General features: G+C 38.8%; 3 protein-coding genes and 1 long non-coding RNA gene across 7 annotated transcripts in view; 2 read left to right on the top strand and 2 right to left on the bottom strand.

Moving 5' to 3' along the window:
- The window catches only part of LOC133652506 (dynein axonemal heavy chain 10-like), a 58,743-nt gene extending 47,837 nt beyond the window's left edge, over positions 1 to 10,906 (bottom strand). For all 4 annotated transcript variants that reach the window (XR_009826585.1, XR_009826586.1, XM_062051317.1 and 1 more), the window contains exons 1-19: positions 10,720 to 10,906; positions 10,517 to 10,632; positions 7,443 to 7,653; positions 5,269 to 5,657; positions 4,990 to 5,180; positions 4,687 to 4,885; positions 4,401 to 4,595; positions 3,172 to 3,342; positions 2,825 to 3,001; positions 2,590 to 2,742; positions 2,338 to 2,507; positions 2,107 to 2,258; positions 1,862 to 2,026; positions 1,576 to 1,783; positions 1,291 to 1,447; positions 715 to 1,191; positions 462 to 620; positions 263 to 379; positions 76 to 178 (exon numbers count right to left, since the gene is read on the bottom strand). Coding sequence is in view for 2 of the 4 variants with exons in the window: in XM_062051317.1 (XP_061907301.1) it covers positions 76 to 178; positions 263 to 379; positions 462 to 620; positions 715 to 1,191; positions 1,291 to 1,447; positions 1,576 to 1,783; positions 1,862 to 2,026; positions 2,107 to 2,258; positions 2,338 to 2,507; positions 2,590 to 2,742; positions 2,825 to 3,001; positions 3,172 to 3,342; positions 4,401 to 4,595; positions 4,687 to 4,885; positions 4,990 to 5,180; positions 5,269 to 5,657; positions 7,443 to 7,653; positions 10,517 to 10,632; positions 10,720 to 10,816 (3,607 nt within the window). In the remaining 2 variants the exon portion in view is untranslated. The remainder of the gene's footprint in view (positions 1 to 75; positions 179 to 262; positions 380 to 461; positions 621 to 714; positions 1,192 to 1,290; positions 1,448 to 1,575; positions 1,784 to 1,861; positions 2,027 to 2,106; positions 2,259 to 2,337; positions 2,508 to 2,589; positions 2,743 to 2,824; positions 3,002 to 3,171; positions 3,343 to 4,400; positions 4,596 to 4,686; positions 4,886 to 4,989; positions 5,181 to 5,268; positions 5,658 to 7,442; positions 7,654 to 10,516; positions 10,633 to 10,719) is intronic.
- On the top strand, positions 3,933 to 10,150 carry LOC133652507 (uncharacterized). The gene is made up of 3 exons (XR_009826587.1): positions 3,933 to 4,074; positions 9,697 to 9,935; positions 10,034 to 10,150. It is a non-coding gene; the product is annotated as an uncharacterized LOC133652507 (long non-coding RNA).
- Positions 10,907 to 11,179: 273 nt separating the features above from the next.
- On the bottom strand, positions 11,180 to 24,373 carry tctn2 (tectonic family member 2). The gene is made up of 18 exons (XM_062051340.1): positions 23,932 to 24,373; positions 23,732 to 23,845; positions 23,567 to 23,637; positions 23,257 to 23,452; positions 23,084 to 23,184; positions 22,800 to 22,996; positions 22,607 to 22,727; positions 19,270 to 19,423; positions 19,113 to 19,193; positions 18,913 to 19,035; positions 18,766 to 18,840; positions 18,283 to 18,378; positions 18,065 to 18,182; positions 15,435 to 15,538; positions 15,192 to 15,333; positions 14,960 to 15,103; positions 13,929 to 14,017; positions 11,180 to 12,286 (listed from the first exon to the last, which is right to left on the bottom strand). Exons 1-18 carry the CDS (start codon positions 23,993 to 23,995, stop codon positions 12,165 to 12,167), a joined length of 2,112 nt encoding a protein of 703 aa, XP_061907324.1. The 5' UTR covers positions 23,996 to 24,373; the 3' UTR covers positions 11,180 to 12,164.
- A 319-nt stretch (positions 24,374 to 24,692) lies between these two features.
- The window catches only part of atp6v0a2b (ATPase H+ transporting V0 subunit a2b), a 28,862-nt gene continuing 26,570 nt past the window's right edge, over positions 24,693 to 26,984 (top strand). Inside the window, exon 1 of the mRNA XM_062051336.1 lies at positions 24,693 to 25,274. Coding sequence (XP_061907320.1) covers positions 25,158 to 25,274 — 117 coding nt within the window. The 5' untranslated portion in view covers positions 24,693 to 25,157. The remainder of the gene's footprint in view (positions 25,275 to 26,984) is intronic.

Here is a 26,984-nt window from a genome sequence, read left to right as displayed (position 1 = left end):
GAAAAAGGGAGCAATCAATTTAATGTCCATGAGGAATGCTCACCAGAATTATTGCAATGATTATGTTTCAAAAACCTTTATCTAAATCATCTCCCACTGCTCCAGGGCCTTCTGTATTAAAGCTATCGACAAAGACAGACAAATTCTGTTGAAACTCTTCCGTCATCCCTTTGGTAGTCTTTGTGGAGTAGAGAGAAAAGATGGTTTTGCGCCGAAAATTGTGGGTGTTGAACATGATCAGTCAATAACTGTAGGTTCTTACCGCTTTAAATGATATCTTCACATTGGTCAAACTCCGATCAACTCGTCTCGATTCGGCAAACAGGTCATTCCAAATCTGATTAATATTTTCCATTAGTTCCTTTTCATCCTCTCCAACCTAGGCATAAAAAACTCAATAAGTCCAAACTGAAAATGAAAAATAATGAAATGCAAGATTTAAAAAACATCAAACACCCTACCTGAACTTTGTACATAGCCAGCGTTCTGTATTTCTCCTGGATATCTGTGATGCTCAATTTTACATTTAGAGACATGTCTCTAATATCTGAGATGGTCCCAAGGACATTCTTCAAGTTCTCAAAAGTGTCAGGACTCTGTTGGAGTTTCTCAAAGAGTAGCTATTAAAAACACAACATTATCAAAATAACTATCAAAAGGAGGGAATCGATAACGTTTATGAGTGATATATACTGAAGCATAAAATTGCATTACCATGAGCTCCTCTTTTAAGTTTAAGAGTTCCTCTTTGGCTGATTTGTTGAGTAAACTACCCAGCGAATGAATCCAGGACTCTGCAATCTCTTGCACAGTGCGGCCCAATGGCTCGAGATTTAGTTGGATGACATGTACATTCTTAGAAAGAGGCTCCAGTAACACCTTTTGATTTATACTCGCATAGAGCTGCAGCCTCTGATCATACATAGCACATGATGGGTTTTTGGCAGCAAACTTTTCACTGACTGTGGTATTGTCTTTTTCCCACAGAAGCTGATACTGTTTCCAGTGGCTAAGACACTGCTCTACAGAGAGCAGCAATTGCTGAATGTTCTGAGACAAGGCAAGGGCACTGTCGTTAATTTTAGGGTGATTATATATTTCATCGAAGAAGCTAAAGGTCACCACATCATCAGCACCAACATGTTGGGGAGGGCACTCAACGCAGGTCCCATGAATCCAACGTACAAACTCCTGGAACGCAACCAAACCCAAACAAGGAGGTGGACAGATTAGGTCATACAGCCATTGTTAAATGTGTACACTTTGGCAGTGGTTAACAGAAGATCTTACCTTAGTGCTGTCGACACAATCTCTGATACATTGCATTAGTAGCCGGTTGATCTCATTTATTCTGGGCTGCAACAAAATCCTGGGGGGCGAAAGTATGGCATCAATACGGAAGAGTGGCGTTGTCCCCATCAAGGCAGTTTTGAAGGCTTTGATGTTCCTGCACGTGACAACAAACAGAAAGTGTATTATAAAAGATAAGCTACATGTCAAACTATTGTGTTTAATTGCAAAAAAGAGTGTGTTACATGCCTAGCACAATACTAGTTACAGCTCCCAGGATATTACCTCAACAACATGTTGACGAGGGCATCGTGCACCCTGTGTTCCCAGTATGTGTAATAACATGACATACTGTGGCACTTGCCAGTGTTTGTTTCCATGATCAAATGCTCCACCTTTGAAATGACTGGTCCAATGTCAGCATATTTGCTTTTCAACAAGTTCACTGTCTTGTTGCGCTCTCGATCAATACATTCATAAAACTCCCTGACACCTAAAAACAAAAAGTATTGAAAAATGCATATGAAAGTAATTTGCAATTGATGCCATTTAATTACAATATTAATTGTACTTGGTAAAAGGTCTGTTTTATCTGGAGCTGGGCATTTCAGGAGATCTGCCACCTGGATACATTGCAGTTTGTTTTCAATATCTGTCTCGTTGTTCTGTATTTGACTGACAGTTGACTCAAACTTTGAGAGCTCTGGGTTGCCATGGTTGATGAAATCTCCAATGGCTAAATTAAAACATACGGAAATGATTTTCTCCCATCCAAAAACACATTTATAAAGTCACAGCAACATTTTAGTACCATACCTAAGGAGTTCCAGTTGAGTCTTTTACATCCAGGGAACAACATTGTCTCAACTCTTTTGATATTGTGTGACAGCATAGTGATCTTTGCATCACTAAGACTATTGACTGAAGAGTTGTAGCGGTTTGCAAGCTTGTGGAGATCCTCACTGTACCTAAATCCAATGTGAAATGCCGAGGTGACAGTTTTGTGGTTGATATAAACTTAGTATTGTCCTTGGTGAGTATTACTACCTTAAAAAGTTGAGCTCCTGTAGAGTAACGTTTCGAGCAACCTCAGGCACAGAGAAGGACATTGAAATTAAATTTTTTGTCTCATTAATAATTGTTACGATCTCTGGCGGAAAGTTTACACGGTATCGCCTATCTCTTTGTCCCTTCACGTCAGGTTTGGCTGGGACAACCTTAATATCAGAAAAAGAATAGCCTTAAAATCAGAAAAACAAAATATATTCCCCCATGTGACAGAATAAAACTTATACATACCAGTTCTTTCTGGTGTTCCTTTGAAACAATGACCAAGATGGGTTTTCTCAGTAACAATGGTAAATTCCGTTCAGTTTCAGCTATCCATGACCTATACTTCTTAACCCCATAGTCGCCTATTTTCTTTGACATTTCCACGTACTTGCTTTTTGCCTAAGCAACAGTCACACAATATATTTGGATACTTCTTTGTGACTAAACATATCAGAGCTGCACAAAAGAATAAATATCTCACCACTTTGCCCATTTCAGTTTCCAGTAACTCAGGCATTGTGAGGAGAGAAAGCATGCCACCTTTTATGCGATGAAAAAGGGAATGTGTCCACCTGATGCTTCCAGCTACGGGAGGTTCGTTCTTGTTTATTTGTAGTTGATCCCTTTTTTCCTCAAATATTTCATTTATGCTATCCACCTATGACAAAGACAAAAAATATGTACGGAATATGTATTTAATATTCTTAAATATGAACAGGTACATTTTATGACCCTAGTTCAGATCAGATCGATGTTTTTTTTTTGTATCTTACAGACTCTTTAGTATTGTACTTTTTATAAGAAGCTGGACAATAAACATTCACAAACCTCTCTGCAATACTGAGCCAGAACATCATTGGTCTTTTTCATCAAATGATTATTGATGGTTGGTCTGGAGCGAATGTCTTTGTATTTCACAAGCATTTCGAGAGCAGCAGTTGAAGAGCGCAGTGTTTTGAAGGACTGGTCAATGAAGGCAATGACCTCTCTCTCAATATCCTAAACATTGAACAAATAGAAGCTGTACTCCAATTGAAAATAAACAGCAATATTGATAATATCTCCGACAGTGGCACTTCAACTTACGAGAAAATCAACTTAAAAGTAATGTCTTTCAGCATTTGTTATTCTTTAAATTGCGAGCATAGTTTGAGTTCTGAGTATTTCCTTTGCTGGTAAAATTTGTCCACAGCTGTATTTTGGACAATATAAATTTTTTTGTAAAGTTGAATCACTGAGATAGGCTCCAGCGCCCCCCGCGACCCCGAAGGGAATAAGCGGTAGAAAATGGATGGATGGATGGATGAATCACCTAATGTATTTTTAACCTGCTGTACTTTTGCCTTTGCTTTGGGACATGTAGCTTGTACCGTAGCTATATTTGGTCTGGGAAATATATGTATTTGCAATATCCCAACCAAAAAGGCAAATAAGAAAAACAGTCCACAGCCAGAGATTGACACAATCCTGTCCTCTAACCACCACTATGCAGACATTGGCTGCTGTCAACTTTGACCTCCTTCGTCCGTCACACAAAGAGGTCAGTGTACAACATAAACGATTGCCTCATTCCTATTGTTGCACGACATGGACGCTGTTGCCAGATCTCACAAGAGAAATAAACAACCAGCTCTACAAAAACAAGCCCAAAGTTGCTTATTTTAAACAGACTTGGCAACACTGGATAGAGAAGCAGCACAAAGGAGACACCGTATCATTACGGTCCCCAAGGTAAATGCTGTACTCTATTATTACATAAAACTACTGTAGATGTTTGTATAGATTTTCAAACAGTATTTCTCATCTAGAAGTTAGTTTTTCTTTTTAAAAGGCATGTTACATGTTTAAAAAAATTTTGGCGTTTGGGGTGGCTAAGCACATTGATTTCAATTCATTTGAATGGGTGGGGCTGATTTGAGATAAAAGTGTTTTGAGTTACAAACTTGGTCGTGAAGAAAATTGTGCTCGTAAGTTGAAGTAGCATTGTATTCGTTTGTGGAAGCCTGCTCATTCATCAAAGTGTTCCAGAAATCAAGAAATAAGATGTCTGAACTCACATTAACAGTACTATTGAAGTTCTGCATGATGATTTTCCAGCTGCTCATTTTACAGCTATCAAAAGGATTAAAATGTGCTGACTCAAAAGGTAAAATCAGGTTGTCTACGTTGGTCAGCATTTCGTCAAAACGTTTTGGGTCCCAGGTCACACTTTTTAACTCTGGGCTGAAGATGTTGTAAAACTCCTCCAAATTCTGCATATACCAATAGACATACATTTAACAGTGAGCTTGCTTTAGCGTTTTACAACAGGTGACAATGCGTACCATGAGTAAGACTGCTGACCTGTAAAACACAGCACAAGTCCTGGCAGATGGAAGCCATGTAATCGGTTTTCTCAAAGAGCCTCCTCCTATCAAACTCCCAACATTTACCAGTGCCTCCTGCTTCAATTTCAGCACGCACTTCAAAGTAAGAGGACTTCCATAATTCCAGAACTTTTTTAGCATCATCCACCTTGGACTTGCCAACAGCTCTTTCATCTCTGTCCAAGACACAATGCAGTGTTTTTGACCAAGGAACTGACACGAAAATAGTTATTTGAATTGAATCCAAAATATGTATTTTCTCGATAAGATATCCACATACTTGAAGAGCACATTGAGATCAATGACTTGAGTCACACGCTCACACAGCTGCCAAACAATACGCTCCATCAGAGGAACCATGCGTTCAATATTGTTGTAGTGGCAAGAGATTAACCACACAACTTGTAGGCTGTTCATCAGAGGTGGGATGGTCTCCAGAATCACACCAAAGTTTGCACCTGTAGCCAGATTCTATATCAGGCAACAGTAGTTGAGGGTGGGTCAGTAACGTAAACAATGTGAAGATCTTTACATGATATTTGAATCAAACATAGCTCACCTTGAAATGCCTTTCCAGTGTTTTGAGGAAGCGTACGTTTTCATCTGCCTCCAAACAATATTTAACAAGTTTAGTGACTATAGTCTCCATTGGGGGAATCACAACTGCATTAGCTTTGGTCAATAACAGCAAAATCTTTTTTGCCACTGGCTGATTAAGCTTTGCTGTCAGAGCGCTCAGAATGGAAGCACGCTCCTGCCAAAAAACAATCTCTGCCATTGGAGTTGGTGCCTGTGGCTTCTTGTTTTCTTGCTCCTCGACAACAAGAGTAATCTGAGTTCGCCAGTTCACCACAGACTGCTCCAGATTCTCTATCAGCTCTGTATCGTTTAGCAGGACACTGACTTCTGGCTCCATGTCGAACTCAGGAATGTGCAGAGCCAGTTCATCTTCAATTAAAAAAAAGTTTGGTCGTTAAACATAGTTGTCAGTTTATGTTTTCCCAACCATTCTTGAAAGAGACAGAATAAGGGGTTTGAAGACCAGTGTGTGTGTGTGTGTGTGTCCGTTGGGTTAAGGAAGTGATGGTGACTAAGTGGGTGTGTGCATTTAAGTTAAAGTACCAATGATTGTCACACACACACTAGGTGTGGTGAAATCTGTCCTCTGCATTTAACCCATCCCCTTGTTCACCCCCTGGGAGGTGAGGAGAGCAGTGGGCAGCAGCGGTGGCCGCGCCCGAGAATCATTTTGGTGATTTACCCCCCCAATTCCAACCCTTGATGCTGAGTGCCAAGCAGGGATGTAACGGGTCCCATTTTTATAGTCTTTAGTATGATTTGGCTAGGGTTTGAACTCACAACCTACCGATCTCAGGGCGGACACTCCAACCACTAAGCCACTGAGTAGGATAGTGTGAATCAGGATAGAGGAGAGATGAAAGGATTAGGATGCAATGTTTTTGTTTACCACTCTATTTTGTGCTACTCCAATCATATTATCACTACAGTTTACCATCGGAATCGAATTAGTCAATGGCATTTTATTACCGTGCAATATCAAATCAACTTTAAAAGCACTCTGGAGTAGCAAAGGGCAGTATGGCCTAAAATCTACATCGCAATATATTATATGGTGTGTAAATAATCATTTAAAGGGCTCACATTAGGATTTGTTTCTATATTTAAAACACTTCCCTGTAGTTTACATCAGTGGTTCTCTCAGTGGCTCTCAAACTTTTTTAACCAAATAGCACCTCAGAAAAAACTTGCCTCTCCAAGTATCACCATAATTACCAACATTAAAATACAGTAGTGTAATAGGCCTAAGTATTCTTTTAAAACAAGGCAGAGGTTTTATTTAACAAGTATATTTAATATTTTTGGCCCCTGTAACATTGCAGACACTTTAAACACAGTGTTTGTATATAGGAAAACAAAACTGTACTTCGATCAAGTGATTATTTGGCGTACCACTAGATGAAGCTCACGTGCGTACCACAGTTTGAGAATCACTGGTCTACATTAAGTGTAGTAGCTGTTCTTTGGTCAAAATTTAGCATCCATTATGTTTTACAGACCATCTTCAAGCCACTTTTTGACCGTCTCCTCTGCGCAGTTTTGTGGGCGGTCCCATTTACGTGGCTCCTCTTTGACAGTGTCTTCTCCCCGCCATCTTTATTGTAATTTTTGGCGTTTCCATATGGAGTCTAGTGACAGATATAAGTTACAACAATACGCTACTTTGTATTACAAATGGCAACAGCTGAGAATGCATGTGCATGTACAAGCGAGTCTGCCCCAAATCAAGAAGTAAGGGAAAAAGGAGGAGCTTATTGACTACAGCGCGGACTACAAACAAAACTACAGAGAGCAAGGAAGCAGGGAAGCAGCAGACCACTCGATGATGTAAACATAGGGACACACGGAGGGGATCACGGTGACGCTATAAATTGTTTGTCTGTGTTAACGCTTAAAATAACAATATCACTAATACTTGGCTAATACTCAAGTCACGAAATGTAAATGGTTATGATGGTCATGTTGACCTTTTACATCTAGTATATTTGATTTGTCAAAAAATATACAAACTTGAGAAAGTTTAATATGAGTGTATACCGTTCATAGAACTGAATGTATGTAAACCTCTAAAAAAATCAGTATACTTGCATATTAGTGTCAAAAAACTCAATCAAGATTACTGAAAGACATATATTGGTAGTGTGATTGACAAACCTTGAGCTTTAAGCTGTTGAATAGTTCTGTTGACCACACCCAAAAACTTGTGCGTGCTGTTGAGTAACTCATTACGAACGGGTGCTTTTTCACTTTGCTTGGTAGGAGTCTCCTGACCACTACTGGACTTGTCATGAGTAGAACCTTCTTCAGCCTGACTGCTTACATTACTTTTCTTCATCTGATGGGTAGTAATTAATGGAATGTATATCTGAAAAGAGACACAATAATGCTTTACTATTTTCCAGGGTCCCTGTCAGTCATGAACCCTTTGGAAGGTTTTTTTCTAAATATAATAAATATCTACTGAATTTAAAATGTTTCCATTCTGAATTAAACAATATAGCATAACCTATAAGCAGCTGCACAGTTTTCTCATGTTTAGTATGTCAGAAAATCGTGAATGTGAGTGTGAATGTTGTCTGTTTATATCTGTGTTGGCCCTGCGATGAGGCGGCGACTTGTCCAGGGTGTACCCCGCCTTCCGCCCGAGTACAGCTGGTATAGGCTCCAGCACACAACCCGCGACCCCGAGAGGGACAAGCGGTAGAAAATGGATGCATGGATGAAAATCGAGCCACGGGGTTTACAAGTTGTTTTGTAGTCTACAGAGGCAAAGGTGAAGTGTGTCCATATGTCTTCTCTTCTCTTACTTACCGGTGTAGAAGACCTATTGTATTGATGTCTTGTATTGATTCTTGCTTTTCGGGGTAAAATATCAAAACACCGTGCCTTACGAAGACAGTAGTATTGATAGGATCCTCTTTGTGCTTTTCCACCTGCCCCTCTCTCACATGCAACTGTGATTGGATATTTTGCCCCACCCACTTAAAGACGAAATTAAATATGATCGTGTTTTCGTCTCTGTCAACATTTCTCTGTCAATAAATTGTAAATTCATTTCGTCATTGTTTCAGTCAATGTGGTTTTGTTTTCATTTGTTATCGTCCTAATTTCGTCAAGGGAAAATAGATGACGAAGACGAAAATCTTAGTAAACAAACAAAACAAACACTGTGATTAATCTTCATTCATTCATTCGTATTAATCACATGTGCTAACGCGTTAATGCTGACAGCCTTAATATACACATTACAGTGTCTTCAAATGTGCAGTTTTTTACGAAAATAAGGACTTTTTGTCGAAGCTACAACCAATTATTCATGTTTACATTGATTCTTATGGGGAAGTCTGCTTCACTATATGAACTTTTCGGTTTACAAACCATGTTCAAGAACCAAATTACCTTTGTAAATCGAGGTTCCACTGCAGTAATGCTGCCTGGGGATGAGCCAATCAGTGTCCATGATCCTGAACAGCATGCCCTGATTGGTTTAGTCTCCTCTGGTGGTCAATACTGCTGTAGTCTTTACAATTTTAGTTTATTTGGCCATCCTTATGCTCGAAAACGCTTAATGTAAGATAAAAACAATTGATATGCTTAAAAAAACTCAAAAGCTGCTAATGTGGTGGAGCAACAATATATGAAGCGCCATCCCAGCAGGCACAAGACATTGATACAATGTTGATTTTTCATATATGTTTTTTTTTAAACTGACTACTAAACAACATTGCAAAATAGTATTTGTAAATTGAGACAATGTTGATGTCGACTGTTGGATCCACGTTGTTTGTTGGGAAATGACCAAATTTCAATGGTCAAATCAATGTCAGAATCCAACATTGATTAAACATTGTCAAAAAGCATGTCGTTTCAATGTTAGGTTTGAGTTTAGAACCTTTATTTAACCAGATAAGAAACCCATTGAGATCAAGATCTCTTTCACAAGGGTGACCTGGCCAAGAGGTCAACAGCACATGTCACAGAGCAGTTTCAAAAAAAATAATACGTTAAGACATACATTTTAAAATACATAAGTGAACTATAAAACAACAAAGAGTTGCTCAACGTCAGGACTTATTTCAACAAGTTCTCAATGTTTAGTGTATTGTGCCTGCTGGGATGTGGCGAGGGACGACTATGTTTGTCATAAAACATCGGGTGAATAAATGTGTATACCCAAGTATCCATCCATTTTCTACCGCTTGTCCCTTTCGGGGTTGCGGGGGTGCTGGAGCCTATCCCAGCTGCACTCGGGCGGAAGGCGGACAAGTCGCCACCTCATCGCAGAGTACATATAGTTTTAATTCAATTTGTGTTTGTATTTTGTACACTATAAGTTGAAAATATTATGCTGTGATTCTTATCATTATGATGTATAATTTCCACGATGGTGCCCTTTTTCTGGGTTTAGCGCCTGCCCCATAAAACTGTGCCTGTTGAAATGCGTTTGTCGTCATGGCCCGGGCGCACGTCAGTGCGCATTCATGTGTGTGCTGCGCTGAGCGCACCTCAGATAGCGCACAAGGCGCGCGCCAGTCCGGCTGCAATCAATCACCGGCAATCAACACACCTGAGGCTGATGACACCTGCCTTCTTAAGCCTGCGCAACCTGCTATCCCGCGCCAGAACGTAGTCATCTGTTCCTGTACAGTAAGCGATTATCTAGCTGTATGCACTCTTGCTCTCTCTGTGTGTTCTCCCCCGTCATGTTGAATTGTCTCGTGTCCTCCTTGTCGTCCTCCCTGCAGCCTGCCTTCGTTCCCACGTTACGAGCTGTGTGTCTTGTCTTCCCGCGTTCCCTCTGCTTCCCTGGCTGCCTCTTGGATCTCGACCTCCCACCTGGACACGGACCTTTGATTCTCCCCCCCCCCCCCCCCCCGATTACCTACCTGTCTAACGGACCTTCGAGCCTGCCTTTTCCCTCCGGGACTTGCGCCCCTTGCTCAACACTCCCGGTAACACACAGCAGTTAATTCACACACCATACACACTTTTGGATTCGTCACACTCAATTTTCCTTGTTTATTAATATATAATTTCCTGATTTATATATATTGTGGATATATATAATTAAATAGAGCTAATACAACGTACATCCTGTCTGTGCCGTCTCCTTTCCCCTGTACACCCATAACATTAGTGAAGAAAAAAAAAAAAACACAACAAAAAACTAATATGCCCACAGTGTTTATAATTGTGTTGCTTATCATGTAATGGTAAAGTTGACGTACGTGGACAAGTTTTCTCTGCAGGAGTTTCAGGATGTAATCGTTACTCCTTTCAATTGGGAGGGGAGTTGGACTCCGTTCGTCTTCCTCATTCGCGTCAGGTGACTCACCATCGAACCCTAAAGTAAACAAATTGGACATTTTTTTACCACTAATGACTAAAAAGCTTTTTGTCGCTGTAAAATCAATGCTGATAATTAGCTCACCGTCTTCCTCTTCGTTAAAGATAGTTTGGGATCCCGTCTGGTCTTCCTCATTAGCCTCTCCAGCCCCATCCTCATTTGAACTGTTGGAGTTGTCCATTTTTTTAACATTCACTTGCTTACACTTTTAACTCGACAATCATTTGTAAAACTCCATTAACTGGGTTTTTTCCCTCCAATTGTAAACAGCGATAAATAAAAACAGCGAGAATAAACCAACGGGTTTATGTGAATACGCGTCGACTAATGACGTCATATATGAACGTGAATGACGTTCACGTTTCTATTTTACACGTAAATGTGTTACCTCCGCCAGGTTGCCCTTAGTCTGTCTGCGCTCTCACATTGCTTTTCTAGTTGTAACTAATAACTTCATTGGGGGAACACATACAACAAAATAAAAATAGGAAATGATATGGATTATACATATAAAGTTTTTTGGTTTTTTTTTAAACAAATACAGTTGTATAGCTGTTTTTTATGTGCCCTGTGATTGATTGGCCACCAGTTCAAGGTGTACCCCGCTCTGCACTTAATCAGCTGGCATAGGCTCCAGCTCACCAGTGACACAAAACTAAATGGATGGATGAATGGCGTTTGGGGGATTCATCCTGTTTTGATAAAAGGCAGTCCTGCAGGAGTTTGCTTTATAATGTAGAAAATTAAAAACAAACACAGCACCATTGACAATAACAAGACACAACATGCCACTGAGGATAAAACAGTATATTGGTCAGTACCTGTACCTTATGTCAAATGATGGAGCCCAAAAAAACAACATGAATAATCTGTTATTTTAATACAACATGGTGCACCAACCGCTATATACAATATATTATATGTACATGGACCAGCAATGGCAACTAGGGCAATACGTGTGATTCCCACTGCAATGTGACTTCTTTTAGTGCATGTCCATAGGATGCGGCCTACGTGTTTAGTGTATACAGCATTTTGTGTGGTATAGATCATGTACAGGGCAGCACGTGGAACAGGGGTTAGTGCATGTGCCTCACAATACACAGGTCCTGGGTTCGATCCCCGGGCTCGGAGTCTTTCTGTGTAGAGTACGCGTGTTCTCCCCGTGACTCCCTCCGGGTACTCTGGCTTCCTCCCACCTCCAAAGACATGCACCTGGGGATAGGTTGAGTGGCAACACTAAATTGTGTGTGAATGTGAGAGTGAATGTTGTCTGTCTATCTGTGTTGGCCTTGGAGGAGGGGGCGACTTGTCCACGGTGTACCCCGCCTACCGCCCAAATGCAGCTGAGATAGGCTCCAGCACCCCCCGCGACCCCAAAAGAGACAACAGGTAGAAAATGGATGGATAGATTGATAGATGAGGTACAAAGCAAAGATATCCTCTGAACTATTACCAGTTTGTTCTTCTTCTTAGTAACTATTTACACAAGTGTCTCATTTTCCTTGGGGAGTGCTCGTAGTACTCGTTTATCGAGCGGAATTATTCCAAGCCTGCCGGATTTGCTTCCAGGGAGTGCCAAGAACTGATGCAGCGATGAAGAAGAAGACCAAAATAAGGCCTTTAGCCAATGACTGGTATTGTGGCTCACCTAAAAACAAGATTGCACTGTGTGAGAGTAGGTCTGGGAATCTTTGGGTGTCCCACGATTCGATTCAGAATCGATTCTTGGGGTCACGATTCGATTCAAAATCGATTTTTTTTCAATTCAACACGATTCTCTATTTTTTTAATTTTTTTAAAAATGAAAACAATACACAACAATACCATAATAATGCAATACAATTTCAAAACCAAACCCAATTTTGGAGTTCTGAACTTGTGATTTCTTGCAGTGTTAAGTGGTAATATTTCACATTTGTCCCAATTGACTTTATACCCTGATAAACAGCCATATTCAGTGATGACATTATTTATTAGTGTAGAGAGGAGTTAACATGTGACAGGTAGAGAATTATGTCGTCACAATACATCGATAGCTTATTATACTGAGAGCCAATTTTTATAACATGAATATTATTTTCACTTCATATTTTTGCAGCTAAGGGTTCAATAACCAAATTAAATAATAATCCAGATGCAGGACATGCTTGTTTTACTCCTCTTTTTAACGAAAAAGGTTCTGAAATATGATTATTGGTTTTGACTGATGCCATGGGCCTTGTATGAAGCATCTTAATCCATTGTATAAAATTATCTCCAAATCCAAATTTACGTAATGTGCAAAACATAAATGAGCAGTTTATGCGGTCGAATGCCTTCTCCGCATCAACAGTACATACTGCTGTGGGATAAGGGAGACTTCTAGCATAGTAAATAACATTAAACAATTTCCTTGTATTGTCTGAAGATTGTCGACCTTCCATGAAGCCAGTTTGGTCAGTATGAATTAATTTTCCTATTACATTTGATAATTGTGTGGCTAAGATTTTTGCCAAGATTCAAAATAATTCTCTATTCATTCAATACATAGATTTCAGCAGGATCTACCCCAGTCTGCTGACATGCAAGCAGAGTAGTAGATTTTTGTAAAAAGCTTTTATAATTGTAAAGGACAATGTTTTATCAACTGATTGCAATCATGTACATTTGTTTTAACTACTAAATGAACCAAAAATATGACTTATTTTATCTTTGTGAAAATATTGGACACAGTGTGTTGTCAAGCTTATGAGATGTGATGCAAGTGTAAGCCACTGTGACACTATTGTTCTTTTTTATTTATTTTTTATAAATGTCTAATGATAATATCAATGAGGGATTTTTAATCACTGCTATGTTGAAATTGTAACTAATATTGATACTGTTGTTGATAATATTCATTTTTGTTTCACTACTTTTGTTTTGTTTTGTGTCTCCTCTCAATTGCTCTGTTTATTGCAGTTCTGAGTGTTGCTGGGTCGGGTTTGGTTTTGGAATTGGATTGCATTGTTATGGTATTGCTGTGTATTGTTTTGTTGGATTGATTAATTTAAAAAAAAAAAATATATATATATATATATATATATATATATATATATATATATATATATATATATATATATATATATATATATATAATTATAAAAAAATAAAAATAAAAATCGATTTTTTAAAAATGAGAATCGATTCTGAATCGCACAACGTGAGAATCGCGATTCGAATTCGAATCGATTTTTTCCCACACCCCTAATATTTAGTATCTACACAAACAGCCCAGTAAGCAATAAAGCATTGAGTGGTTAAATTCTCACCGGTGTAATACTTGGTGACGGGAAAGGCAAGCTGAGGCCAACACACATAATTTCTGTTGCAATCGTATTCTGTAAAGTTGATCTGGAATCTGAGAATCAAAGTGCACAGGGTTGGGGGAAAAAAAGCACCCAGGATACATTTACAATCTGCTCTGTGTTTAGTAGAAACTAGCGCCATCAAATTATATTTTTTTAAAAATCTGATAAATCACACTTTTGAATTGTGATTAATCGTGATTAATTACCGTAAATCACTTGCATGCATAATTTAAATTAACTAGTACAGTCAAATTTAAAAAAAAAAATTAATCTGATTAGTCACACTTTTAAATTGTGTTTAGTCATAAAAATCACAGTACATTTCATGTTTGGATAATTTAAATTAACTTTAAAAAACTGGTAATGTAAAATTATATTTTTTTAAATCAGATTCATTACGTAACACAATTTATTATTCTTATAGCCAGACTTGTGTGTTTATTTCCACACCTGACTGTTTCGGCTACAATTTTTGCCTTTCTCAGAGGTTGTCACGGGATGACATCGCCTGGTGACATCGCGTGATGACATCGCGTGACAACCTTTGAGGAAGGCAATAGTTGTAGCCGAAACCGCCAGGTACAGAAATAAACACACAGGTCTGGCTTTAAGAATAACAAATTGCATATTTTTTAGAAAATTTAGTGAACCTCTTTGGATTACTGATTAATCACGTGTTTGAATTTGGATTAAGCATCATTAATCACATTTCAAATCATTCAAATTAACTATTAAAAAAAACAGTATTTGGATACAAACATGCAATTTTATTGTCAAAATGTCATACAGGAACATTTTTTGAATGTTTTACTTGATTACTCTGTGTATATGTGATTAATGCAATCATTTTTTATGATTAATCACATGAGTTAAGTCATCATTTTAGACAGCTCTACTTTAAACATGACGTATGATAATGAATGAATAGTTCTTGATAATAATCAATAAAAATCATTACTTTTTACAATAATATGTAGTTTTAAGTGTCTTACCTGGTTTTTGGAGGTTCAGTATTGACAGGAATGTCTATAAAGGTAACCGAAGCAGTGACAGGAAACAACTGGGTCTCTGTGGGATCTGCACATGGAGAGAAATCCCCTCCTCCGCACTCAAATGTCCAGGTGGACAAGGTGGCGCTAAAATGGTCAAAAGTAAAAAATTAAATTATAAAAGAGCCATAATTCACTGTTATTTAGTGTGCAACATGCATTGCATTATACACACCGAACTTGTATTGTTTGGATATTCCTTTGGGCGTTTCCGTCAATCATTCGAGTGACTAAACTCCAAATGAGGATATGAATATGGGACGGAATCTCGCTGCATGAGACGTCTCCATCTGCAGACGTTTTGCTTGAGTTCATAACTAAAATTCAGTTCCAATGACAAGAACGCAGAAATTTAGTTCATACAGTGCTCTAATGCATTTCATAAGAAGTTCATTAGTTGTTCTCCGTTCATACTTACAATTTATGTCCACCCAATCTGCTTTAGTTTGAGAGTTTGGGTTCCCACTCTTTGCGACATATGTGGCTCTGATCAAGTTTGCTTGGAGGGAGCGAACAGTCTCCCTAGAGGAGACAAGAGATTACTTAACACGGGAACTATAGACAATACATACACTACCGTTCAAAAGTTTGGGGTCACCCAAACAATTTTGTGGAATAGCCTTCATTTCTAAGAACAAGAATAGACTGTCGAGTTTCAGATGAAAGTTCTCTTTTTCTGGCCATTTTGAGCGTTTATTTGACCCCACAAATGTGATGCTCCAGAAACTCAATCTGCTCAAAGGAAGGTCAGTTTTGTAGCTTCTGTAACGAGCTAAACTGTTTTCAGATGTGTGAACATGATTGCACAAGGGTTTTCTAATCATCAATTAGCCTTCTGAGCCAATGAGCAAACACATTGTACCATTAGAACACTGGAGTGATAGTTGCTGGAAATGGGCCTCTATACACCTATGTAGATATTGCACCAAAAACCAGACATTTGCAGCTAGAATAGTCATTTACCATATTAGCAACGTATATAAAGTGTATTTCTTTAAAGTTAAGACTAGTTTAAAGTTATCTTCATTGAAAAGTACAGTGCTTTTCCTTCAAAAATAAGGACATTTCAATGTGACCCCAAACTTTTAAACGGTAGTGTACATCAAAAACAAGGTTGCACGATTTTGAGAAGAAAAAAAAAGTGATTCTTCTACCAAAAAGAGCAATTGCAATTCGATTATAATAAAGCTGTCAAATTTAACGAGTTAACATATATGATTAATCACACAACATTATCTTATTAATCATGTATTAACGCAGATTAATCACCCAATGGGACTGTAGATAATAGTCTCAACAAGTACTAGTAGTAAATGAATAAACAAAGAGCAAAAAAATTACATGTATAGGTTGATTGGCAACACTAAATTGGAACTAGTGTCTTAATGTGAGTGTGAATGTTGTCTGTCTATGTGTGTTGGCCCTGCGATGAGGTAGCGACTTGTCCAGGGTGTACCCCGCCTTCCACCCGAATGCAGCTGAGATAGGCTCAAGCACCCCCTATGACCCCGAAAGGGACAAGCGGTAGAAAATGGATGCATGTATAAAAATGTGTATGACATTTCGTGTCAAAATATGGTCATGGTTATGGTATTAATTTATTTTGAACATACATACAATTACAATATGGCACATCACATATTTCCAGCAGGAGTAGGAAGAGGCATATTTTATTTAATTCTATACCATTCCGTTTCATAGCAATTTCTAAAACGTTTTTTTGTAATCAATATGTAACACAAACAGTAGATAAATATATATTTTTTAAGTTAATGTTAATTAAACAAGCAAATAATTTACTATAATTAATTCTGATTCATCCCAATTCAAAAGTGTGAGTAATCTGATTAAAAAACGGTATCATTTTTACTTTGAAATACATAAAACTGCTAATATTAAGAAAGTCGTCTTACTTTTAGACTGTCATTCAACAATTGTCCCAAGCTACCACACATTACAACAATATGCAATAATCCATCCATCTATTTTCTACCGCTTGTCCCTTTTGGGGTCGCGGGAGGACAAGTCGCCACCTCATTGCAGGGCCAACACAGATAGACAGACAACATTCACACTCACATTATCTACTTTCGAAAATATTTGGGTTTATGTGGACAGCGCCCTCTTCTGGACTACTGAAAATCTGTTTTGTGGAGACTCAGAGCTTTTGTCTGACCAAATAAATAACCACTAAAAAAGTATACAGTGACCTGAGGCCACGCTGCTGAAATGGATGTTTCCTTACACTATCATTGGCCGCTTGTGGTAGTCTCATCATCATCCACCTGTTTTGAACTAACTTGACAGGGCTCGTATCGCTGTCACCAGAGTAGTTCCTTTCGCCATTTTACACTGTCACCATAAAAACTTTTTACAGACACAGTAATATTTCCTTCATCCCTGTTAATTGGTAACAGACATGACCGCGATAAATTAATTTCTGTAGTAGGAATCATTAGTTATAAATCGAATATTTTCATAGCAAGAGCATTAAAAGCAGTGTCCTACCTTCTAAATAAAATTTTCAACATTATGAGAGCCCTCTAGACATGAAATAACACTCTTTAGTCACCTTTACACTCTTTTATTCCAATATATTATTAATGCTGCCTGAGGCTGAGTCAATCAGTGGCCACAATCCTGAACAGCATGATCTGATTGGTTTAGTGTCAGATAGTGGCCACTACTACTGTTGATATTTTTAGTTAATTTAGTCTTTTTTATACTTTAAAATGCATAATTTAGGGCAAAAATGTTGCATAAAATGATTTAAAAAATCAATGATATGGTGAAACAGCAATATTTGAAGTGCAATATGTTTACTTTACTGTACAGTAGTGTTTGTTATTAGCGTACTGACTGCATCAGCTGCAGTGCACGCACACTTGCTGTTTCCTGAAAATGCCAAAGACGGAGGAGAGAAAACGAGAAAAAAAAAAAATACTCAGCCTCTTGCGCAGTTACATTATTGCAGTAAATGAAACTTCAATGTCGTTTTGATGTTGATTAATTGTGCAGCCCTACTAAAAGTCATACTGAACCTCTTACCTCAGGAGATCGCACTTGGTCATGTTGTCCATGCTGATAGGCAACTGACATCCTGACGTTGAATTCTCAGCAAACAGAATCGGTTGTTTCCCAGCAGTGGAACACAGTCCTTCACTCACTTTCACATATAGAGATAAGTTATTAATAAATTAGTGTTTTATTGAATGAATTTAATTAAAGATTTTGCACTTTTTGATGATTAACAAAACAACTATCACCTGGTTTCCAAAGATTGATGGATGTCCTTTGCACAGAGAAAGTATCATTTTGTGCGTCCTCAATTCCTGCAATGATGGGTCTTCCCACCTGATAACCTGTCATCCCATTAGTATGAATAATAATGGATTAGATTTATATTGCGCTTTCCTAAACACTCAAAGCGCTTCACAGTAAGCTAAGAATCCATTATTCATTCACTCCACATTCACACATGGTGGTTGTAAGCTACATGTGTAGCCACAGTTGCCCTGGGGTAAACTGATGGAAGAGTGGCTGCCAATTTGCACTTACAGCCTCTCGGACCCCGACCAAACATTCATTCATACACCAGTGTGAACAGCACTGGGAGCAAGGTGGGTAAAGTGTCTGGCCAAAGGACACAACCTGTGATGCCAGTAGTGGTGTGTTAACAAGATACTGTATACTTCAATGCATAGAAAAAAAAAATCTCACAGATTTTCTGAGCTGCAAAGTGCTCTAACCTGGGTTTCCAGAGTTTGACACGCCCATAAAGTCTCCAGACAGGAAGACGGCAGAATACCTCGTAGTTAACGCCACTAAAAAAAGAAACAAAATCTAAAACAAAGCCCAAAAAAGAATGAAGGTGGTCTTGTGTTATCGGCACATACCTTTGCCATTCAAAGTGACATTTCCTACAGAGCGTGTCAGTATAATTTTTGTAATGCCATTTCCTTTCCAGTAGAATTTGTAATCCAAAGCTAAATTCACATTTGCACACTCCTGGACCGTATCTAAAGGGAGATACAATAATTGTATGAAGTTCACAGAGTTAAAATCACTGTGGTATGTGATATGCTGTAGTACGTACGTGTACCAAATGTAACTGATTCCGACATGAATCCAGCCAAATTCTGGATTAATTCATCAATCACTTCCACTGTGACTTCACCTAAAGTAGAATACAAAATAACTGCTTAATTCAAATGTTTATAGAAGTAATGTTCCAACAAATATTAAATACATACCCCCTTGTCCATTGTTCACTTGAGTCATCAAATCAGATGGAAGCGTTTGTAAAGGGTAACCAGTTGGACAAGACTGCAGCCGGGTTACACATTTTAAACTAAAATTCTCCAAAAAAGCAACCGGCGCACTGTGAACACAATGTCCAAGCACCATCTGTGTGCAGAAATGTAGTGCATCATTGGAAGCTTTTGCAACATACAGACAACACATTGGGCCCTATTCTCCCGTTTGCACTGAAGTGTTTCTTTACGCATGTTTCTCTTATTCAGCTTCTCCCATCCAGCCTGCGGACATGCCCATTTCACGGATGTGAGGCATAAGTGCGCCATGAGTGAAGGCCGGCTCATTACTAATGAGGCAGACTTTGCCATCACGCCTTTTTCATGGTTCTATGAAAACCATGTAATATGGAGTTTTGTAAATGTCATCGAAATCTAGTGCTGTCTTTAAATAGTCAAAGATTCGATTCGGAGGTGTCTGATTCAACTATCAACCTCGCAGTCGAATCGTCTGATATTAATCCCTCCATGTGAAAGGGAGACGAGTACAGCAGGTGTGTTGGAAAGATACATTGATTTTGTTCATCATGTCTTCTTTAAATATTAAAACAATATTCTTGTATGCAGACAAAGTTTTTAGGGATTACGAGATACATTTTAGTTTCGGCTGTCACTTTAGCCTTTGGCCTAAATTCAGCTGGCTGTGTTTTGACCTCCCGCTTCACTTCTTACAGAAATTATATTTGTCTGCACGCAATAATTATTTACTTATAGCAATAGGAAGATGTTTCTATATGGGAGAGGTGGCTGAGGGACTCGGGACACGCTGCTGTCAGACATGGAGCTCACCGAGCCATTACGCGCCTCGAGCCGGCTGAAATCCCACTGTCGACTCCGGTGAAACTCGCACTGCCTCACCTCAGAAGTGTAGCACTTCTCTTAGAGAGGGTAATGATCCTTTCACTGGTTTACATACAGACACTTTGTTATAACTTATATTTCCTCTATTTAGTCAAGTTTGATGTATATTTAGGGCCAAGGTCCTCACAAACTGTGCTTAAGCCTTTTTGACATGGAAAATGTTGCAAATGAGATCTTTGGTTTTACTAACTTTAATGAAAGACTGTATTCCTTTCATAAGTACCTTGAGTTAACTTTGGAATACTCATATATGTGCCAGAGCACATCCATGTGACGTTACTGAAACCTAGTGACTAGTCAGCAGTGATGGGCAGTAGCAAGCTATATGTAGCTAAGCTGCGTAGCTTAACTACATTTTCCAGTAGTTTGTCGGTAGCTTAGCTACTTTTTTCACGAGTAGCTTTTCCTGTAGCTTAATTACTTTTAGAGCTATGTAGCTAGAAGCTTACATCAAAGCTACAAGCTACAGAGAGAAAAAAATGGACAGCAAATCCAAGCCAAAAATTTTTTTTGAGAAAATGCAATGACCTGGATAAATGAGAGCATCCATACATAGGGAGAAAATCCATGATGATAGGTTGGTGTTCTTGTGATGAATCACAATTGGCTAAAGTTACGGTGAAACATTAGGGCAGGCCAATCAGGGGCAAGTGGAAGCGGGTCATCGAAACTAGTATGAAAAATCATAAGAGTCATGCACTTTTTACTGAAGGTAGAGAAAATTAATAACATTATAAGGGTGGGCCAAAGAAAAGGCAAACTAAAATAAATACATACAGTGGGTTGTGGGGACCCCTAGCAGTAGTTCTAGGGTGTCCCCAGCTAAATGACAGATAGTTAATAGTGATGAAACCTTATTGGGTCCATTTGTACACTCTCAGTTACATTAAGATTGATTATATACATGTGGGCCCATAGATAGAAATGCTGTTAAATGTAGCAAGCTACTTTTGCGTTGTAGCTGGTAGTGTAGCGTGCTACAATTCTCCGGGAATAGCTTCCCCTGTAGTTTAGCTACATTTAATCGAGAGTAACTTGCAGCTTAGCTTACTACATTTTCCAAGTAGCTTGCCCATCACTGCGAAACAGTAAACACTACTGCATATCATGTTACCATGAATTGATTAACGTGGACCCAGACTTAAACAAGTTGAAAAACTTATTCGGGTGTTACTATTTAGTGGTCAATTGTACGGAATATGTACTGTACTGTGCAATCTACTAATAAAAGTCTCAATCAATCAATCAATGTTTATTTCTCTTTAAAAAACTGTATAGATTCCACTGATTGTCGACGATGGGCACATTCTAACGAATCAGATTTGACTATGAAAATCTTTAATCGAAGACAGCCTCGTTGAAATCCATGAAAAATATAACACTTTTTAAATTTGAAAAAGCTGCATCAATCCAAGCAGTGTTTGTCATGTGTACGTGTGTTGTCATGTTAATGCACAGCAGCGTCTTCTTCCTGTCTTCACATACTTAGTATAACGCCCCTGATGTGATGTGTGATGTTAAGAGTTTTGTTGAGTACAAATGTTTTTGAAGCTGTGACGCGTCAGAGGGACTTGCACTGACAGCTGTGTCTGTATTGTGTGTTTGAGCGCAAGTCGAAGTGTGACAGCTAACAGCTTAACATTAATCGTCAAAAAATTTGATCGAAGCAAAATTTATTAACTTTTTCGGTTGTTATGCTTGCTACAGCCTTGTTGATCATATGTGTTCAATAAAGCAATTGTTGATGATCACCTCCTCTGCCTTTTCATCACGTCTGATAAAGTCTATTTCAATTAAATAATCGCAAAGTTAAATGATGACCTTACGTTGTAGCCCTAATTGTATGCATTTAACATCCCAAGATGTCCAAATGCAGCCGATATGCGTGGTCGCCTTGCGTTTTATGCCGTTGACATGGCCTTTTTCTTTCCACTTACGCAGAGCCACAGCCAGGTGAATGGCTTTGGTGCTTAATTCACAGTGGTGGCATTGTAGTCCTTGTAGTCCCATATCAATAGATGTTTCCAGATTTTATATTGTTTTAGGAGTCTCTTATTATTTTATCATGTGTGGTATACACTGCATCCAAACTTCAAGTGTAATATAATGTTTCACCTTTCCGGGGCACTACACTTATTCCGGCCTCAGAAGCGTGTAGGAATAAAAGTACTTAAGTCGGTGGGAGAATACAAAGAAGACCGGATTTGAATGCGAGCGTCCACATTTAAGGATTGCTCAATCCAAAGTGCGCAATTTGAATAACGGTACGCCTTGACAGACTTATGTGGAGGGGCAGAATGCTGCACAGCCGGAATCCGCAAAATTGCTCCGTTTTTTTTTTTTTTTTGATTAAGCACATGGGAGAATAGGGCCCATTGAGCACATCTTTGTAACTAATTATTTACAGATGACTAACCTGGGGAATAGTGAACAACTGATTGTCTATTGTGAAAATGGGACTTCCTTGGCTGTAGCTAATAACTGGTATGGGTGCAGACAAAATAGGCATTTCGAAGGATGGGCGAGGCTTTGCTACGCTGCACAAACAAAATCATTAAAAAACCATAAATAACACTCTTTTTTATCAAATAAATGTAATCTTGCCTTACATTTTGTCTCCATGGTAGAAAAGCCCAAGATAAGGGTTGTTTTCTGGTTGAGAGATGACACATAAAAATGGAAACCAATCCGGGGAGTCGTCTTTCTGTGCAGAGCACTGATAATCTGGTACTTGAGAGAGCTGCCCGCCAAAAGGGCCTGGGAGGCAGTGAGACTCAAAGAGCTTCAGCTCTTCAGGTGAACAGTCCTGTTAAAAGTTTCAGCAAATGTGAGGTCAATGATAAATAAAATAAAGAAGCAGATACAGTATCATAACATGTTTCTTTGCAGGTACCTTGTCACAGCAACAGCGGATATTGCATTGTTGAGCAGTGAGGTCACAGGGACAGGAGCCCAGTGGCTGGTACACTTGATTTGGAATGACGGATTCATTGTCTACAAAGGACAGGAGATTGACATTTAAATGTGATGTGACAAAACCGATGGGATATGCTTGAGTAGATGTACCAGATCCAGGATTAGCAGGAAGCAAAAGAGCATAAAGCTTGGCCTGGATCAGCAACGATGCCTTAAATGTGTTCCCTACACAGGCAGATACCTGCAGGCTCTCTAGAACACATAGTGGCTTTGGACAACAATCTGTTTCATTTTCGCCACACAATTGCAGACTTCTGTTTAGTCCCAGATGAACCCGAAGTGCATTCTGGGGAATCACAAAGAAAAACAAAATTAGGAGGGCTTTTGCGCTTCTAATAAACGTGTTCACAACAAATTACAAAACCTGTTCATAACTATTAAAGTCCAGAACATTTCCTACCATTCCAACAAGTTCCTTTGTGAGGATCCATTGTGTTTCACTAGCTGCACACGATGGAGGGCCAATGCCTCCTGTCAATAAACCAACAAAAACAGAATATTTTCAAATTGACAATATTTCTAGTGTTGTGGTAACGTCTATGGTTTTCTGGAAGATTTCAAGTACCGTTTACGTCAGACGGTAATACAGTGTGCACATTCAGAGAGATCCCTGTTGTGTTTCCAAGTAAAAGTGCAGTAATTCTTGGTCCAGTTGCCACGATAAAGGATGGCTGGAAAACTGATGATAGTGATGTCAGACTTAACACATGCTGTATGTGCATTAATATATGTTGTAACCTGTAGTTCAACAGTAACATCACTTACCAAAAGTTTGTGCATCAGTCAAAGAAAACAGCAAAAACAGGAAATGTGGACCCACAATAGCCATTCTGTTCAGTGTCGATAATGAAGAATTATGAAGGAATTTAAGCAGATTTTGCCAAATGAGTCGAAACCCAAATAATCGAAAGCATATTTACTAGACTGTGTTGTTAAAAAAACAGTAACATTATAGGCTATAGTAACTTGCTCCGAGTGACGCTAGGCGCTGTTACTAAGCGACGACGTACGATGATGACGTACATTACTAGGCGACATTCTCTGCGTTAGCAAGCTACTTGGACTATTCGTTTATTTGTGCTGGTATATAAAACACCATTTTATAATCGTTATTCGAGAATTATCAGCTTCGCTCACGGCCTTTTCAGGAAAATTACAACAAATGTCACCGCGCTGAGAATATTACGTATATCCGGTTTTGACGAATCTTGTTCCGGTTTTGCGATTATATAAAGAGCTCAATTAAAATCATCTTAATCATTATTATAGGTTAATGTATACTTCGATGATAATTTAACTTTGAAAGGAATATATACATTGTGTTTTGAGATTATTCATAGCCAGTTTGAAATTATTGAATAAATAAACAAATACAACTGTTTTAGATTAATTAAATTCACAAAACAATATTGATAACTACTTAGAAATGCAATAATACACATTTAATTACAAATATATATATTATGCCGGATTTGTTTTTGTAATACATTAACTCAGGGCGCACCGCGCAGACTCCATAAAACGGTGTTGATTGGTCGGCGTTGTACACTGCTTGTACAACAGCCTGCCGACGGTCAACGGTATAGTGACGTGGATAATGACTAGCGACGTCTGCTAAACTTTATAAAGTATGAAGACGTCGCACGCCTAATGGCTGGAATGCTTCCTGGTTAATAGTGGCCGGAGGACCTGATGACTAACATAATGTTTTTTTTAATGTCGACTCGTTTTTTTTGTAGCCACTAATACAAAGGCACATTGCGATTAGCCCGAGCTGATGTACCGAGGGCAACCTGTAAATGGCTCCTGCAGGGAAGTTGATCAAGTCAAATGTTTGTTTACCACAGGATTCAGAGTACGAAACTGGTTGAACGGAACGAAACCGGCGGGGTCGATGCTTAATCCATAGAAACCGTCGCCGATTAGTTTGTTAGCTTGTTATCATTAGCCGCTCAGAGACGCCAGGTATATCAGCATTGCCAACTGTCAAGATGGGCTCCATGCTGCGGGGTGAGGAGATGTGCCTGGCCCAACTCTTTCTGCAGTCCGGATCAGCATACGACTGCATCGCTGAACTTGGAGAACTGGGCATTGTGGAGTTCAGAGACGTAAGTACTGCAACAGTTAAACACTCGCCTGCTCTGGAAAAAAAAGTTGCTGAAGATAAACGTTCAGTTTGCATGGAAGGGCGAGATCAAGTTCTGCTAACTCAGCCAAGTAACCAGAGATACGTTTTTTTGTGTGTTAAAAACATGGACAGTTCATGTCTTTGGAAAGTTTTAAAACTACAGAATCAACAGGGGATCAAATACTTATTTTCCCCTGCCTGGGTATTTGTTTTCTAATCTCAAGTACCAGTAGTGCATTCAAGTACCCCTAGTTTAGAACATTTTATCTACTGTAGCGGAGATAATACAAAACTGAAAAAGTTTGTAAAATAATGTGCAAAATGACAAATTTTAAACTTCATCTGGGGTGTCCAAACTTTTTCCAGCAAGCACCGCATACAGAAAAATTGAAGGATGACCCTTGTAGTGCATTAAAGTTAACCTGACTCTCGCCAGATCCTTGAAGTTCGCTGAGCTCCACACAAGGATCTGGGCTCAAAGGCAATGTAAACTCCTTCAAGATAGCAAAAAAATCATGAACCAATCAGGATCGCCGGGCGGGATTTCATAGATGTGACGTAGCGCCGAAGCGACTTCGATTCAAACAACAATGGCGGCACGCAGCGAGGAGTCATGTGCTGACATTGGTTCTGCTATTGTAACTGTTTTGCGACATTGATCGTCTACTGACATTGCTGCGTTGTTTCAGTAAAAGTTCTCTAACTTTTCGCTCTGTCGTTATCCAATATGTCGGCTGTTCTGTTTTGGATTTCCCAGCATCACGGGTTGATTTCGATGTGAGTGGTTGAAGTAGCACGTAGTCATTCAAGATAACGGACAAGTGGTTTATCCAATCACATACAATGATTTTTAAACTGCTGTTCTAAATGTGTCCACTGGATGTCGCAATAGCAATTCTGTTAGGCAAGCAAAGAGTTAAAACCGGGGAGAGCAAGTTTGTTTTCAAAAAATTACTATTAATGAACTTAATTTACTGTTAATAGCTGGTTACATTCTGTTATAACATGGTTCTATTTACAATTCTAATAAAATATACTAAGCACTTATTCTTCTATTGTTTGGATACTTTACATTAGTTTTAGGCGATACTACAAATTTGGGTATCAATCCAATACCAATTAGCTACAACGCGGATACTGAAACGTTAAATTTTCAGGATCATTTAATAAAATAGTAAAATATCACAAGAAAATCAATAGTGCAAAGTAAATAAACGTAAGCAAACACTACTATTGGCTTTTGTTTATATGGTTTTCACCCTTTATGGCCTCCTGTGTCCACAGAATTGTAAGGAATAAAGAAAATGACAACAACAAAAATATTGATAAATCACCCTAGTAGCAAACATATCCGGATATTATACTTAATATTGTTACCGTTTATATTTGTATAAATCCAACCACCCCTGTTTACATTCAAAAGCTCTAGCTTGTATTTTCCTACGGTGTTTATTATAGCATGTTTAGCTAGTCCTTGTCCTCCGGTAATAATGATACAGTACCTGTAAGAATTTAGCTTTATTTTCCGCCATAGAGACGAGGATTAATGATTTAGAAGCGGCTTTGCACTGTGGAGGGACATTAGCCACGCTCGCTAGCAAGGGAGCTACATTCCGTTGAGGACTCATCCGTTGCAGCTTGTCGCTGTCAAATTTGTGGGACACAGCTGAAACTTGTCAACAAGCATTAT

This window comes from Entelurus aequoreus, linkage group LG06 (genome assembly GCF_033978785.1).
Source record: "Entelurus aequoreus isolate RoL-2023_Sb linkage group LG06, RoL_Eaeq_v1.1, whole genome shotgun sequence".
Taxonomy (NCBI): Eukaryota; Metazoa; Chordata; class Actinopteri; order Syngnathiformes; family Syngnathidae; genus Entelurus; species Entelurus aequoreus.
This window is presented reverse-complemented; position numbering and strand designations above follow the sequence as displayed.

Bases quoted from the DNA above. Each gene is read 5' to 3' on its own strand.
- tctn2 (XM_062051340.1), bottom strand. From the start codon at position 23,995: ATGGCTATTGTGGGTCCACATTTCCTGTTTTTGCTGTTTTCTTTGACT. The intron at 23,846-23,931 runs GTAAGTGATGTT...CACTATCATCAG, and splicing joins GACTGATGCACAAACTTTTG to TTTTCCAGCCATCCTTTATC. The intron at 19,424-22,606 runs GTTAGTCATCTG...TTCTGCACACAG, and splicing joins AGTTGTTCACTATTCCCCAG to ATGGTGCTTGGACATTGTGT.